Source organism: Vulpes vulpes, chromosome 9 (assembly GCF_048418805.1).
Source record: "Vulpes vulpes isolate BD-2025 chromosome 9, VulVul3, whole genome shotgun sequence".
NCBI classification, from domain to species: Eukaryota; Metazoa; Chordata; class Mammalia; order Carnivora; family Canidae; genus Vulpes; species Vulpes vulpes.
In genome coordinates, this window is record NC_132788.1 from 81,939,340 (window position 1) to 81,955,188 (window position 15,849).

Consider the following 15,849-nt stretch of genomic DNA (forward strand, 5'->3'; position numbering starts at 1 on the left):
CCCTTTATGTTGCTGCCTTATTGTTCTTTTCAGAAGAAAGGATAGTGTTCCTATTCTGAATAACTCAGATTTTAAACCTTCAAACCAGGAGGGAACTGTGAAATGACAACCACAGACAAGGCATCCCTTGCCCCTGGCCTCTTGAGCCCCTCCCTTCACTACCAGCTAAATAAGACTTAAGTTATAAAGTTCAATATAGGAAACAAAAGCTTCTAGCCACAGGTTTTTTTTTTTTAAGGATAGAAATAGGGTGCAGATGCCCAGAATTTGTTAACAGGCTTGATTTTGATGTAGCAAAGCCCATTTTAAGTCAGATCGAGTTTATAGAGGTGTAGCTGATTATTTTGAATAATTAAATGGTGTCAAAACCAGCTGTGATGAATAGCACCGGGGTCTCAAATCATAAATAATTGAGAAACTGGAGTTGCATTTGGTCATCCTGATCAAATTCTGCTCTCCAGAGGATAAATGTTTGTCCTGAATACCATCAACATTGTTAAATGCCTCAATATTCTTGCTCAGTCATCCAGCCAACAGTCAATTGAACTAAATCACTTCAACAGCACACACATTTGCTGTCCTCATGAATACAAAACGTTTGACTTTAAACCATGTTCTTTGTAGCTGAATAGGCACCTTTTTTGGGGAAGCATCTAATAGCCGCATTAAATACTGGATATGTTTTTATTTGTTCCATGATACATAGGACTTTGCTGAATAAACCAGAGGGTCCCTTCTCTCTACCACCTTTGTTTTGGTTTTGCTCAGAAAAACAAACAAAACACTAAGAGAAAGACCTTATTTAAAACCAGTTGTCAATGTAATTGCCTTTATGATGGCCTTTGGGGACTATGAATTTGCACAGAGACAGAGGCTTTGGGTCCTGTGTTTCTCAGTGTGCTGTCTTCCCATGACATCGTTTAATCCCCGAAACCAGTTTTGTGAAAAGAGGTGGCCAGTTTAGCATCACCATCATCATCATTTCCATTTTAAAGGAAGAATGAGACAGAGAAAGAAACCGACTCACCCACAAAGCTAGAAGACAGCTGAGCTGCCATGAAAACTTGGCCTCCTCGGCACAACTCTTGCTGCCAGAGATGTGCCTTAGTTAAGCGCCTCAGTGAAGAAAAGGGCAGTCTGTTTAATAGCTCCTCATTGACACCCTGTCACTGCTGAACTGGCACAGAACCCAGAGCTGGCAGGGCGGTGCGCGCCGCGCTCTACCTTGTTCCCTACACAACAGTTCTTAAAATCACAAGGCTCTGTTAACCCAAATCCTTCTCTCCAAGGATTAATAATCATGAAAACCACCACCAACCTTTCCAGGGGCTTCACAGTTAACCTGGCACTCTCAAAGACGTTCATCATCCACTTTTCCCAACTTTGGGATGTCAGTGACATTAGCATCATTTCTAAAAATGAGGAAACTGGGCAATCAGAGAGGAAGTGACTGGTCCAAGGACGAGGAAGCACACTGCCTCTTGTGGAGCCAGCTCCTCAGACTGCAAATCTGCTGTCTCCTCTACACCTCGGGAAGCCCAGAAATACGAGCCCTACCCCTTGGCATGGGGACCATTGTCCCAGTTATAGGATGACGATGAAGACAACTTGAGGACTTGCCTCTTTCCCACCACTAAGTCTGTTCTTTTGTAGAAGCATATGCTCAGGACATAGGCAACCAACAACTCCCTCTTACCTAGTCTTTTGGGAGAAAAGAATGCCTGTCTGAATTCTAAGTGTAAAGAAAAAAAAAAAAACAAACAATCTCCACTTTTCTCAGTATTGTTTTGCTATGCTTGAATGAATTCATTTCGAGTTTATAAAAATCCTTCTAAAATAAGAGGTTTCTAGAAATTTCCAGTTTTGAAACATACCTCAAAATCCTCGGAGAACCCATGCTGGTTATTAGAATAGAGCTCACCAATGTGTTTAACAAACTGTTTGACAGGAATGGCTTCCATGTCATCTGTGGGAATAAAATGATATTCAGAGTCACACAGAATAGACTTTGATAAAACAAGTCACACTGGTTTATTAAAGACAAACATTTGGTTTTTGTGAAGAGTGATATAATTTTATCACCTGAAGTAGATGTCCTCAAGAAAAGTTTCAGGATGTATTTTACATTTTCTTTCTTTCTTTCTTTTCTTTTTTTGTATTTTACATTTCTGTCTTAGTATGATTTTGAATGTCTAGAAGCTGGGTTAAATACAGGGTTTTTCTTTTTTAAGTATGTAGGGAATTATTTTTTTTTAAATCTTCAAGGCAATTTACACAGTTAAATTACCACATTATACTCTTAACTGAAAGTCTGAGCCTTACTAACGGCACCTATTTGTCAAGAAATTTTATCAAAACCTAAGATTTTTTAAAAATTGCTCTTCAGTGGGGTCCAGCTTAAACTTGGTGCTATTAAATTCTATTTCCAGTCTCTGAAATCTGAACACTCTTTATACACAATTACAGATAGATGCCATTGTACCAGCTGGCTTTGGGTACAATGCCATCTATGTTTAAGTGTTCAAAATTTTAGTTCAAGACAGCTGTGTCTACACGATGCCAAATAATCAGTTTGACTGAATTAACTGGATTTTTTTGGGTGTTGACAGACTAGGTATAGATTCGGGAATACTCCACATTCCAATTTATTGTAGTGTTGTCACTTCAAAGGACATTTTCAGTTCATGAGCCCAAAGTATGTTTTAAGCTGATTTATCCAGATCTAGTCTGATACTTGAGTACTGGCCATAAAACTGCCACACCCCACTAACTGGAGCTCCCCAACCTCTTTCCCTCGACCCTCCCCCGCAAATATTTCCTTTTAAAAATACTCTGCTGAATTTGAGATAAACAACAGACATGACATTTACTTTATTCAGAGTGAAAGATCTTTGGCAAACGCACAAACATCTAAACTGCCACAGATGCTTTTCTTAGCAAAGGGTATGAAGATCTGTATGTGTAAATGAGGTCCTACTTTGGCAAGAATGTTATAGATCCAGGCCTGACAATCTGATTTCTCTTCATCTGGTGACAGTTAACATTGACTATGTCATTCCTTCTCTACTTTCTTTCGAGAGAGCAAAGCTCTAGGGTGGCTTTTTGCATCTATTGACATTTTCAAACTTGAATCATTCTTAAGCGGAAAATAGCATCTCTTATATTTTGTTTAAGGAAGGTGACTTATATGTTCATAATCCAAATAGCTTAGCACAGAAATGTTGCTTATCAAATAGGTGGTGCTCCGTAAGTACAAATTCTTTCTGTGTGAACAATTAAAGACCTAATCATTTTAATAGGCCACCTTATGAAAAAAATTGCCAAGTTATTTACAAATATTTCAGGATTGAAGATGTTCATGAATATGCAATCATTTTGCACGCCCAAGAAATCTATAGCTCCCATAATGATGTAACCAGCATTAACAAAGTAAGCAGAGCCAAAACGTTTCCCCAGAATATTGAGCAGAATGCACAGTTCAAGAAAAATTTCCAAAATTATCTGATCAACTTCACTTAAAATGTTTAGAAGTAAGCAAATTCTACAATAAAGATCAAGTGGCAAGGAAATGATTTGAAGTTGAGATAAGGGTTAATATGTACAAAATTGGAATCTTGGAAAGATTAACCCAAAGAAACTCATCTTTGGACAAGAGGCAAAATGAGTGAGATGGGACACAACCTACCCCTGTAAACTGTAGTATACAGACTGCAGCATTTCCTTCCAACTTTCTTAGAAACCAAAGAAAACACTGTTTGCAAGGGGGACATCATTAATAGCACAATAGGCCAAGGGCAACATTTATCCCATGATAACTTAGGATTTTAGAATTCCAATAAATTTATGGTGTACACAGACTCTAGTTCAAAGTAAGAAAACATGTCAGCTTTAAAGGTATTTTACTCTGCAAAGTCAAAAATCAAGAAAGGCAAAAAACACGGCATTTTAAAGGTCAAAGCCCACCTCAAGTCATTAAAAAAATATTTTCAGGGTAACAATTTATATTTTTTTCCTGCCAAGCACCCAAGTATAATATCCAAGCTAATGCCATACATGCCCAGAAATCAGTCTGCCTGCTATCCCCTTGCAGAAAAAATCCAGCAAAGCTCAGTATGATAATCATGGAAATATATGACTCACTAGTCTCTCCAATTAGCTTCTTTATCCAAGGAAGTCTAACCACACCCCTCTGGGTTTCCAGGCACCACCAGTAACGTCATAAAACTACCAGACGGGCAGACACGCAGACGCAGACACACGCGTGCACACACACACACACACACACACACACACACACACGGTACTGACCACCACCAGCTACCCAGAAAACACATTGTCTTTCAATTAAGATAAATAAAGCTGAAGGGTAACAAATCTTTTTTCTCAATATTAAGATGAATATAAGGCTATGACTAATTAGAAGTCCTAATAGTTATCCTCTTTATAGTCTTTCTATTAAATTTCTCTCAACATGAGCCAGATAATTATAAAATTACTGTAACTAGCAGAAGGCCAAGCAATTAGGACAGCGTTGTAGACCTGATCCTCTCAGTTTTTATCTGGAAAGACCCTGTGGTGTTAGAGGACAACCGTCTGAAAGATGTTATTTCATCTACATATGTGTTTCATTAATGAATACAGAGACCATAAGTAGCACTAACCACAGACCAGGCACTTTCTATGCCCTTTAGATGGATTAACATGTACTTTAATCCTCCCCATAACCCTGAGAGATAGGTACTATTTTCTTACTCATCTCACAGTTGAGAAAATAAGCTCAGAAAGATGAACTGAAGGCTGGAATATGACAGGAGCTGGCCACAGACCCAGGGTCAAGAGAGAATGGCTGTGGTCTGGGGCACAGTGAATAGGAAACCACTGGATGTGGCATTTATTGAGCACCCAGGACTCAACCAGACATTAAGGAGATGGTCTCTGCCCAGTGACACATTTGTGTTGGAGAAGCAATGGACTTCAGCAAGAGTGAGCAAAAACAGGGTGTAATTACATGGTGAAGACTCCAAGTGTCATAAAAAGGATGGATTTGATGACTCAGGTGAGAATAAACGTTACTGATGCAGTGGTGATGAAGGAAAGAAATATGAGCTCGAAAAAACGGGAAAAGGTTTTCACTAACTACAGGTTAGATAGGAGATGGTTATTATATAATGAAATGGTCTCAAGAGATAGTCAGTAGAATCAAAGAGAATACCATTTATTAAGCCTTTACTGGTCACCAGAGACTATGCTTAATGGTTTCCCTACATTTAGCTTCACCAGAACTAGGTGAAGGGGACATTGTTCTCCTCACATTACACACAAGGTAATGGAGGCAACATATCCAAAGTGACCAATAACTCAGCAAGCAGAGCTGAGATCTGAATCGTGGTGTGCTGAACACGAAGCTTGTGCTCCTCCACACTGTGGGACACCATTTGTCTTCATTCTCCAGGCACAATTTCCAGGAAGAATAAGGAATTACAGAGTATCTCGGGTTAATTAAACAGAGTATCCTGGATACAATGTTCCTTTTTAATTTTGTGCCAATATTTTTAGTTACAGAATTTTCAGATACCCAAGATTTAAATTAGGTAACAATGAGAGTCCTGCTATTATCATTAAATCACCGCACTATAAGATGTTTGGTATAGTCAGTTGAGAATCAGACTAGAAGAGTGAGATTGTTATTTGATATAATTATTGACACTTGGTTCCAAGATTTCAGCCTTTGGTAATTGGAATTAAACTTCACATATAAAAGAGGCCTTTTATTTTTGGCAATCCACAACAAAACATCCTTCTGTACTACATCTGATGAAGTCTGAAATTAGTCTCTGGTTTGTAGGTACTCAGAGGTGCATTCTGAGAGGGGCAACATTTACTAAGAAGAAAGTACCAAAGATGATGGATTCCATGGAGGTAAAAAAGAGCTCAAGATTATTGACGCTCAGTAAAACACTGTCTCTGTCTGTTGTAATTTGGAGCCGGTGGAGGGAAATCACCCCTATATCAGTCTATGGTTCTGACCTACTTGCATGTGCTCACTTTGCTTTTCCTTCCTCTTCAGGAGTAACAGATAAACAAAAAGGGAAAAAGTTCACTTTCTTGTCTTTTTTGATATTAGAAAGAAAAAGTCAGCAGCTGAAGCTGTTCTTGAATATCAACCAGAGGGAGGTGCCACAGAGGGCTCAGCTCGTTATGCAGCTCCATGGCAGGGTCTTCAGCCTCTCACTCAGTAAAATTGTCTAGTTGTCATTCATATCAGTTACCAATGGCAGAAAGTGTCCTATATACCAGGCACTTAGGGGCAGTAGTGTAAGTGGAAAAGCTAGAGCCATATGGTCTGGTGGTATGACTTCACCTCTCTGTGATGTCCTCTTCTCATCTGTAAAATGGGAGTAATAACTTTTCATAGAGAGTTATAGAAAGTAAACAGATGACCTAAGTACTTATAAAAGCTCTTGGCATTTAGAAAATGCTTGATAACTAGGATTTATTGTATGGTGCCAACTGCTTTACATGTGTGGCCATATGATTTTGGGGCTGTGATTACCCATTTTTTACATGGGGAGACTGGCTAAAAGAGACCAAAGAGCTTGACTAAGGTCCACCATCCTTGTCAAGTGGTGGAGCCAGGGTGACCCCAAAGCCTCTTCGAGGCTTTGACCTCTCTCTAGACCTTAAATTGAACATACATGGTTAGAAAGGGCAGAAAACCACAATAATGCTTCTTAAAGAAACTTTCTGACTTAAAGGGAATGAAGTGATACGCGCTGGCCTTAAGCGAATAAGCTTCAGTCAACCTGGAAACTTCACACTGGTATCCTGGTCACCTTGATGATGCCAGGTTAAAAAAAAAAAAGTGTTGTAGGGTTTGCCTTCCTGCCAAGATACTTAGTGCTGGGGTTGATTGGCTTAACGTCCATTTAAGAAAACATCCATACCAGCGGGGTACCATTACCATTCCTGAGGGCCTTAAGTCGCCCACTCTGCACCAATCTTTGTGAAGTGCACTTAACCCGTAGCAGTTCCCACAACCTATGCCAAATCCCAACCAATTCTGACTAATGGCAGGGGGAACCTGTAAGGCCTCAGCACAGTCCCCGAGTCAAATCTCTCCTGCTCAGACCTGAGCCCTGCTCCCCCAAGTCCCACACCTGGTCTGTTTACCACCTCTCCAGTGGACAGACCTGGATTTCAGGAACTCCGTTCTTTCTTGTCTACCTGCTCAGCTCCCAGAGGCCAAGTTCAGGCCTCTCTCTGCACTTGGTAATACCTCTGTGTCCACTTAGGATGATAAAGCAAACAATGAATTAAAAGAACATTATTGAGCTTTTAGTTTCCAAGTTAGGGCACGACAAATAGATTTTTGTTTAAACCAGACTCTTTGGATGCAAGGAGTGTTGTAGAGATTGGAACATTTTATTTCCTGCCATAAAAGAAATCTCTTTTCATTTATGACACAATGAAGTCAATAAAGAAAAGGCTTCATTATAGTCAAAAGACCAATGAATCTCCTTTGGAGATAATCTCTGTATAAATAAAATATGCCAACAAGGTTGGTTTAATCCCAAGGGTTTTAAACATGCAGTTTAAAACCCCTTTATATGCTGGCACCCTGCTGAAGCCAGTGACCTTCAAATTATTAAGATGTATTTTAACTGCTGGAAAGGCATGAATCATTTCTGGATTTCCAAGCTACTGGTTAGCAGCAACAATTTGTTTTGTAACACTCTTATTAGCAAGTTAGATTCTCTAATTTCCACAAAAAAGCATTTCTAAGGACATTTGTCCCTGATAATATGCACATTTAGAAAAGCCCTTACAACATACTCTATAATCAGGTTAATTTCGTGAGCTAAGTTTTCATTTTAAAAAGCTGTAATTTAACCAAAGTCTGAGAGAATACTATAATGCAATGAAAATAGTCTGTAGATAACATATGTACATAATGCTTTAGTAACTGCAATGTAAATATTATTGAAGCTTGTCCTTTAAAATGAGTATCTCTAAATTGGAAACTCTAGATTTTTAAAAGTACTTGCAGATGTTAAGAATAATATGGATCTTAAAGGAACTGTGTGATCACTTCAGTATCTTAAAAATGTTGTAGAAGTATTACTTAGAAAGCATTATGAGGGGACTGACCGTTAAGTTACTGCATTCAATTATGCTTTAGCCTCCCAGATAACAGTGGAGAACCCATAACCAGGGTTTTGAAAAACTTTTAGTGAAAAATATTAAGAGTCAAAGCCCCTTTCATTCTCCTGCACAAGACAGATTTCAGCTTACCTGGAAAATCAACCAACCAACTAACCACTGTTTGCATAACAGGCACTATAGTTCCAAATTTTCTTGATAAAAGAAGTGATGTCACTTTTATAGTGATTGGAACCTAATTTTAAAAGCACTTCTTTAATTTCTTTCATGCTGGATAAATCCTGTTGCGTTAGAAGAGTTCTTCCTAATGTGGCTAACCAACCCTAGCCACCATATTCACAGCCTCTAGCATTTCCACATTTTCCCTAATATAGGTGAGATCAGGAAAAAAAAATTCATTCTGATAAGACTGTCTTTGCTATATTAAATCAGGAGAACATACTGAAGATTCTAAACTCCTAATTTTCAATTCAGTTAGTAAAGTTAATAATTTAGAATTCCTCAAAAATTCCATAAATGGCTATCTCTAAGGGGCAAGTGATTAGCAAAGCTCTCCTTATCCATTTGCCTATTTAGTAAAGTTAATAACTCAGAATTCCTCAAAAGTTCTATAAATGGCTATCTCTAAGGGACTAGTGATTAGCAAAGCTCTCCTTAACCATTTGCCTATCTTATAATACTTTTAAAAAAAGTGAGTGTAACTTACTGATTCCACTTATGCTTTGGGATTTAAAATCAGAGCTTTGTAAGAACTTTAACCACAGCAGAATCATGCAAAAGTTTCTACGCATTTATAAATTTCTCCCTAAGTCATTTAAATCACACAGGCCTATTTTTGCAAAGGGAATGGAAGTATAGGTAGGTGGAGAGTCTTTTTCTTAGAATGTAAAAGAATAAAAAGGACTAGGGAACAAAAGCAGAGGTAAGTTTTTGATATGGAAGAAACTTCAACAAAAGAATAATTAAACTATTCAGGGGGCTGTAAAAGAATTCAGTGGAGAGGCAAAGGGTCAGTGCTGGTAGAAGAAGATCATCACCAAGAACTCAGAAAAAAACTAAAGGAGATCTTCACATGTATTTGAAATGCCTTGATTTAATGAATTAATATCCAAGCGATGAGGAGCTTCAAGTCTTCAGATATATCAGAACTGTCAGAATAGCATGCCAAGGGAGGCAGAGCCATTTCGAATCATCTGTGCTTCGAAGCCACACAGAATTCCAGTGCTAGCTCCACCCTTTATGTCACCTTGGTTGAATTAATAGAGTCTCTGAGCCTCAGTTTCTGCAGCTGTAAGAAGAGGACATCTACCCCACCTATCTCTACAGGATTGTAGAGAAAATAAACCATGTAGTCAGTAAATGCTCAATGCATATTGCATGATGAGGTTTTCTGAAAACAAAAGTAAATGTGAAGGAAGATCTAGGAACAGAGCTTATTACATAGTCTAGCAATGACCCAGAAAGCTCTATTTTATAACAGTTTGGTGCCTGAATTTTCAATCTTACCCTGTTGCCCACATACATTTTTTAATCAGTATAATGGTTCAGTTTACTATAGTGATTGTCTGGAAATGTCTTTTTTTTAAACCATCAGTTATAGGAAATAAGTAGTTCAAGTGATAAAAGTTGATATAATGGAGGCCCAGTAGTCCTGTTATTAGGTTTTGAATAAGGATAAAATATAACTGAGGTCTAGCAGGGCAGAACAAGTAATCCATATGAGCCCTGTAAATATCCTATTATTTTTGGAAATAAGAATAGTGAGATAATTCCTCGGGTAAAACGTTCAGAAGAATCCCAAGGAGGTCTCCACTAACGAAAAGTTGTGTTGAAAGCTTTACTAGAGTGAAAATAACTCACAAATTTATTAAAGGTTGTGTTTTTCTTATATTGAATTTCTTATTCGTGACATAGTTGGATGCTAATAACCAGAGGAAACCATAAGAATAAAGAGAACAGTGGGTTGTTAAAGTGCATCATAAATTATAAAATACTTTACAAATGTGACTATTAAACAGGTCAGTGGGGATTTTGTTTCAGAAAAAGGAAAGAATGTGATTAAATGGAAAAATCTTTAAAGAAGGGTCTTGTAGAGTAACTCTTTCCCAGCTAAGGGTGAACTGGGTTGGTTTGTCTTGGCATGCCCCCCATGAAGGTGTGCTGTCTGTGAAAGCAGAGAAAGAGTGGCCTCACTTTTGGTTTCTCCAGGTCCTTTACCATCATGCTGCACTGTGGCATCTAAATTACTTCATTCTTACAGATGTGTTCCAAATAAACACCATGGATTTCTCAGTCGGTGGAGAATTTGAAGCAATTTTCTTTCCATGTGCTTATACTACCAGTGAATAGGAATTAGAAAAAATGCACATTTAAAAGAAATGCTTTTGGGATGTGAGTACAGTAATCCCCCTTCATCTGGGGGTTTTAGTTACCTGCAGTCAACTGTGGTCCAGACGCGGGTGACCCTCCTTCTGATATATGGTCAGATGGACAGTAGCAGCCGAATGCTACCACACAATTCCTACATCATTCACCTCACTATGCAAGTATTTTATAATCTTAAACCATCACAAGAACAGTGAGATATTTTGAGAGAGACCACATAACTTTTGTTATAATATATTGTTATAATTGTTCTATTTTTAGTAATTATTGTGAATCTCTTACTGTGCCTGATTTATGAATTAAACTTTCTCACAGGTATGTACATATAGGAGAAAGCAATATACCTAGGGTTTGATAAGATCTGTAGTTCCAGGCATCCACTTGGGCTGGTGGAACATATGCCTTGTGGAAAGAGGGGGTCGGGTGGGGAGGCCTACTGTATTATTTACCTTGGTGATTAAACAGCTGGGAAATGAGGCAAAAAACACTCAAAGCCTTTCTGGACTGAAATACCTACCCAGAGGTGTGGTAAGGCAGGCACAATGGATGGCATTGTCTGAGGATTCTAGTGAACTGAAAATCCTCAATTCCAAGGCAAAGAGCAAGGTGTGGTAGGCTACACCCAATGAATGTGGTTCAGTGTTTGGGGACAATCTTAACCTGGGTACCAGGCAAATGCTCGCTCTCCACGGCTGCCCAGATGAACAATACCATGATTTGGGAAGGAACGCTTCAACAACTGACATTTCTGGCTTATAGTTTCCAAAATGCTCTTACATATAACATCTCATGTGGTTTTTAACACTACCTCAAGTGCAGGTAGATTAGGCACCCTGTTCACTTTACAGATTCTGGGAACTAAGGCTCAGAGAGGTCAAGGCATTGACCAAAGTTTTCATGGCGGAAGCAAGGGCGAGATCCTAGGTTTTCTGATTCCCCGACCAGGGGGAAAAGAAAATCAAAATGGAAAGACAGCCCAAGAAGTATGTCATTACTTAATCTTTTAGAATGGATTTCACCTGCATAGATACCCAACAGCTGTGTTTGTCAGGGACTCAATTCAAGCAGAGAGAGAGACGCTGAGTCATTTTCCAGACATGAACACATATTCTAGGGGACGCAAGAGGGAAATGATCATACACACGCTGGTGCACAAATCCTATAGATTCAGCAAAAACTACTCCTTCCATGCAAGTGGGAGGCTGAGGATTCCTATCTGCTTCCTCTCCCCGCAAGGGCAAGAGTGCAGTTTCCTCCACCAAGACTCAAGGGTGAGTAAGGGTCAGTGAAGAAGAACAGAGAATAACACAAAACCTATCTTATCTGTCTGGGAATTGTTTTGCAGCCATGAAATGGTCCAGTAGGAACTTAACCAGAGACTTTTCCGCTACCCTTCTTATTTCTGTGTAACAAGCATTAGTGAGAGAAGCTGACCAGAATGGAGAAAACATGGCAAATTCCAGCAATACCTAATGACTTAACACATACAGACACATAAAGATCCAATTAAATCCTCAACTGTAACTGCACCTAGTGAAGATTTTTAAACAACAGAAGCATTCTGTGGCACTAAGAGAACTACTGTACCTTTGAGCTTCAACAGATACAGCCTTTGAAAAACTTTAAGAAATGTTTGCTGGTATTAATTCATTTATGCAGAGAATTAAAGAATGCTTACTTTGTGCCAGGTAGTATTCTAGCACTAAGGAGACATCCACTTGGCTTTATGAAGCTCTCATTGTAGAAGGAAGAGACAACAAACTCACAAGTACAATACATGGTATATTAGATGGTGAAGACCTTTTTGGAGGATGAGGGGAGCTGCAGGTGTGTGGGACACCGCACTATAGTAAAAGCAGTGCCTCTGTTTATTAAAAAAAAAAAAATGCCAGGAGAGTAGATGTTGGAGATAGCTAAAGATAGACATTTGCGAGTACATAAAGAAACCCAGAGGACGAAAGTTCAAATTTGGCAAAAAAAAAAAAGGAAGGGATGCCAAATAAACATGGTGGGAGCCATCTTCAATCCCCACATCCCAGCTACTACAACTAACCGCTGCTGAACTTCTAAATATTTACCGCATTTGCTAGGATTTACCACAGTACATTCCACCAGCCCCTACTCCTAACACTAACGAAGTATTTCATCCCTCTACCTGAGGACCAATGAAATATGCCTTGGACCAAGAGGGTATCCCTAGACTTCCACACAAAATCCTAAGAAGCAAAACTTCCAACACTAAGTATTTTCAGAGTAAGGAATCTCAGGAGAAAACTCGAGAAAAATGTATCACAAATTGGGATTTTAAAAAAATTTTTTGAGCAAATTGCCTATCCAAATGAAACTCAGTCCAAGTGGATTGCAAATATCTATGCTTTCCCTTTTGTCTACTGTTACTTCCCCTCCCTGCATGTGAGTCTATCCTGTATTAACTAACTCATAGTTATTTGTTCCTCTCAGAGAAGACTTCCTCACATTGCAGATACATAAAGGAGCAAAAATTTCATTAAATCACCCTTAGTTAAGGATCTCGTAGACAGGGCAAGCTTTCAAAGGCTATGAAAATAATATTTTGTCATGGCTGTCACACAAAAGTACAAACAAAAGAGAAAAACAATTAGCCCATTGGAAATACGAGTGTGCTGTACTTACCCGGGATAGGAATAATAGGGATACTTTCATTGGGGACCACCCGAGGTGAACTGCTATCTTCCACATAGAAATGAGCTGTCTGAAAACATTTTCTGTGTAGGAGAGAGAAAAACATGCAAACAGTGAGACCAGAGAAATACACTTCGAGTTCATTTTTCAATTCTTCTTTCACAGATTTTACCAGCTTTAAATACCACACAGCACTGAGCGCAAACCCGTGGAACAGTAACAAGATTTAAGAAGGACAACATTCAGTCTATTGGACGAATCCCCAAGCGCTGAAGAATATTTATTTTTTATTGTACCATACCTATCCTGATCGTCAAAAAGGGAAGAGCTTAGTCGTGAAGCGCTCAAATACACGAAAACTTGGCATAAACGGAGCAAAACTTGCTGCACAAACCGTTAAGATCACCCCACACTCTTTCTAAAGCTGACCTGTTACAGAGGAGGGGTAATTTGGTATTCTAAACGTCCCGCACCAAGTTCAAAACCACACCTCGCACCCTCCCACACGCAGTCATCAAACAGCCCAAGTACACAATAGCACCACATTGTTGGTGCTCAGCAGAGGCCCCCGAAGCTGCAGACAGCTCCTGAAGGGGGTCAGGGGGCTTGAAGGGGGCAAGCCCTCCAAATCCGAGGCCCTTGCCAGACAACACTGGAGACGAGAACCTGAAGTGCTCAGGTGTCACCTGCCTGTTCTCGGTTTTGTTTTACCTGTACTTCAGGCAAAGCAGGGAGCAAACACTGGTCATCATAGGACAGGCAGTGAACAGAATAGCCATCAGCAGCTCACTCAGCCTCTGCCTACCGATGCTGGCTGGCCCTCGGCTTTCCAGCATCCACGTCACTGCTCATTGCGGCCCTAATGAGCTGCCGGAAGCACAGGCTGAATATTTAATGAGGCGGCTCAGCGTGAATGGCTATTGTGACCAGAGAAGGGTCCCTGTTCATCTGGCGGAGGGGCTTCACAATAGCTGGCCCTACTGCTGGGTCTTTTAGCCAAGCAGGCGGCATCCTTCTGGTGCTCGGTGTCCCTGGGATCCAGCCCACTCCTCCGGCGCCTCACACCAAGCCCCGTTTATACACACTACGGCTTTGCTTTCCCTGGGGGCTGCCTTCCAACCACTAGAGCAAGTCAACCTCTCTTCAGAGTTGCCTTTGCTCATCTAATCCCAAGGATGCTGGGATGATTATGTTGGGCACGGCTTTCTTCTTTAAGCAGTGCCTGTTTCCAGACGGAAAGAAGCTCCAACCAATTGTACATTTGGGCACTGTTCTAGAAGCAATCTGGATTGCTGCTCCATGCCATTAGGGGATTCTGAACATAAGTCACTCCTGCTCGGCACATGTCTTGCAGGACTGCTCTTGCGGAGGGCTGAAAATGATTCCCCTCCCCATGAACTGCCTGGCATTGGTGATATAAATAATAAAACAAGTTTTCACCACTCATCCTTAGCTGCCTTTACCTAAATCGAGAAAGAATGTCAGTCAGCCTGACTTAAGCTACATGGATGTGAAATGCACAAAATGTTTTAGGGCTCTGATAATAACCAAATCTTCTACTGAATGTGAAAATGATGGAAATCCACGTGAAAAAAAAAAGCCACATGATTTTCTTGTCTGAGGGAATAGCTTCCTTCTGTTTCTAATTCAGTCATCAAGTTTTATAATCTTGGATTCCTCTCTTCCCCTAAATTTGCACAGGTTTCCAGGAAGTAACATTCAAGTTAAAACCCAGATGACAGACTCCACAAATGAGGTAAAACCTTAACCACCTAGTGGCACAGCTAGGGAAAACCTGCTTTAGTTGAGATACCGGACCATTCAAGTATTTACTAGCCCCACGAAGTGCTAACACTGAAATAAGTGACATACAATTCACCAGGTCAGACTTGAACTAATGGGAAACACACACACAAGTCAGTCTCCGGTTTTAAGATATAATTACTATACTTATTAAATTTCCAGTATATAAAGCTATTAGTAGAAAGAATTGCTATTGGTCAAGGTACTGTTCAAGCCAGGTGACTTAGAAAGGATAAACTATATTGTCTATGCTTTTTCTGGAAGAAGGCAGGCAGACCATTCACTCACTGTTACGCGCAGAACCAACGATTCCAACATTCTCTTTGGGAAAAAAAAAAAAAAAAAAGCAGTGTGTACCAAAGCACATCACACCCCAGTGCCCCATGTGCTGCTGTTTATAATGGATTTTCCCTGGAGCAAAATAAGCCTGTGATTGTCAGAGAAAAGCACACCACTGCGGATGAAGGTCAGAAATCTGGGAGACACAGCTCTCCACCTCTGCACCTTGGCGCCTGTCACACAGACTTCCCTCCCACACAAGGACTCATGTGGGCAACAGAACTTTGGGGAAATACCTTCCCTAAAATAAAAGTTTCAGTGGACTCAGAAAACATTGATTCAATACAAACTGCAGAGCACGGAGCATGCAGATAAATGCCTTCTCCCTGCAATTGCCTAGAAGCTTTACAGCCACTTCCTTAAGCCTGGCTAACCATTCAAATTACATACATAATACATGATGTCAGCAGAAAAATTAGGAAATACAGATAGACAAAAAGGAAAAGAAATCAATTCAAGTTACTTCAAATCCTCTGCGTAGTGAGCATGACTATTAACATT

General features: G+C 39.9%; 1 protein-coding gene across 5 annotated transcripts in view; it reads right to left on the reverse strand.

The window, feature by feature from the left end:
* The window catches only part of PTPRG (protein tyrosine phosphatase receptor type G), a 701,447-nt gene that overhangs the window by 44,235 nt on the left and 641,363 nt on the right, over positions 1 to 15,849 (reverse strand). For all 5 annotated transcript variants that reach the window (XM_072720551.1, XM_072720550.1, XM_072720548.1 and 2 more), the window contains 2 exons: positions 13,198 to 13,289; positions 1,875 to 1,966 (listed from right to left, as the gene is read on the reverse strand). In XM_072720551.1, coding sequence (XP_072576652.1) covers positions 1,875 to 1,966; positions 13,198 to 13,289 — 184 coding nt within the window. The remainder of the gene's footprint in view (positions 1 to 1,874; positions 1,967 to 13,197; positions 13,290 to 15,849) is intronic.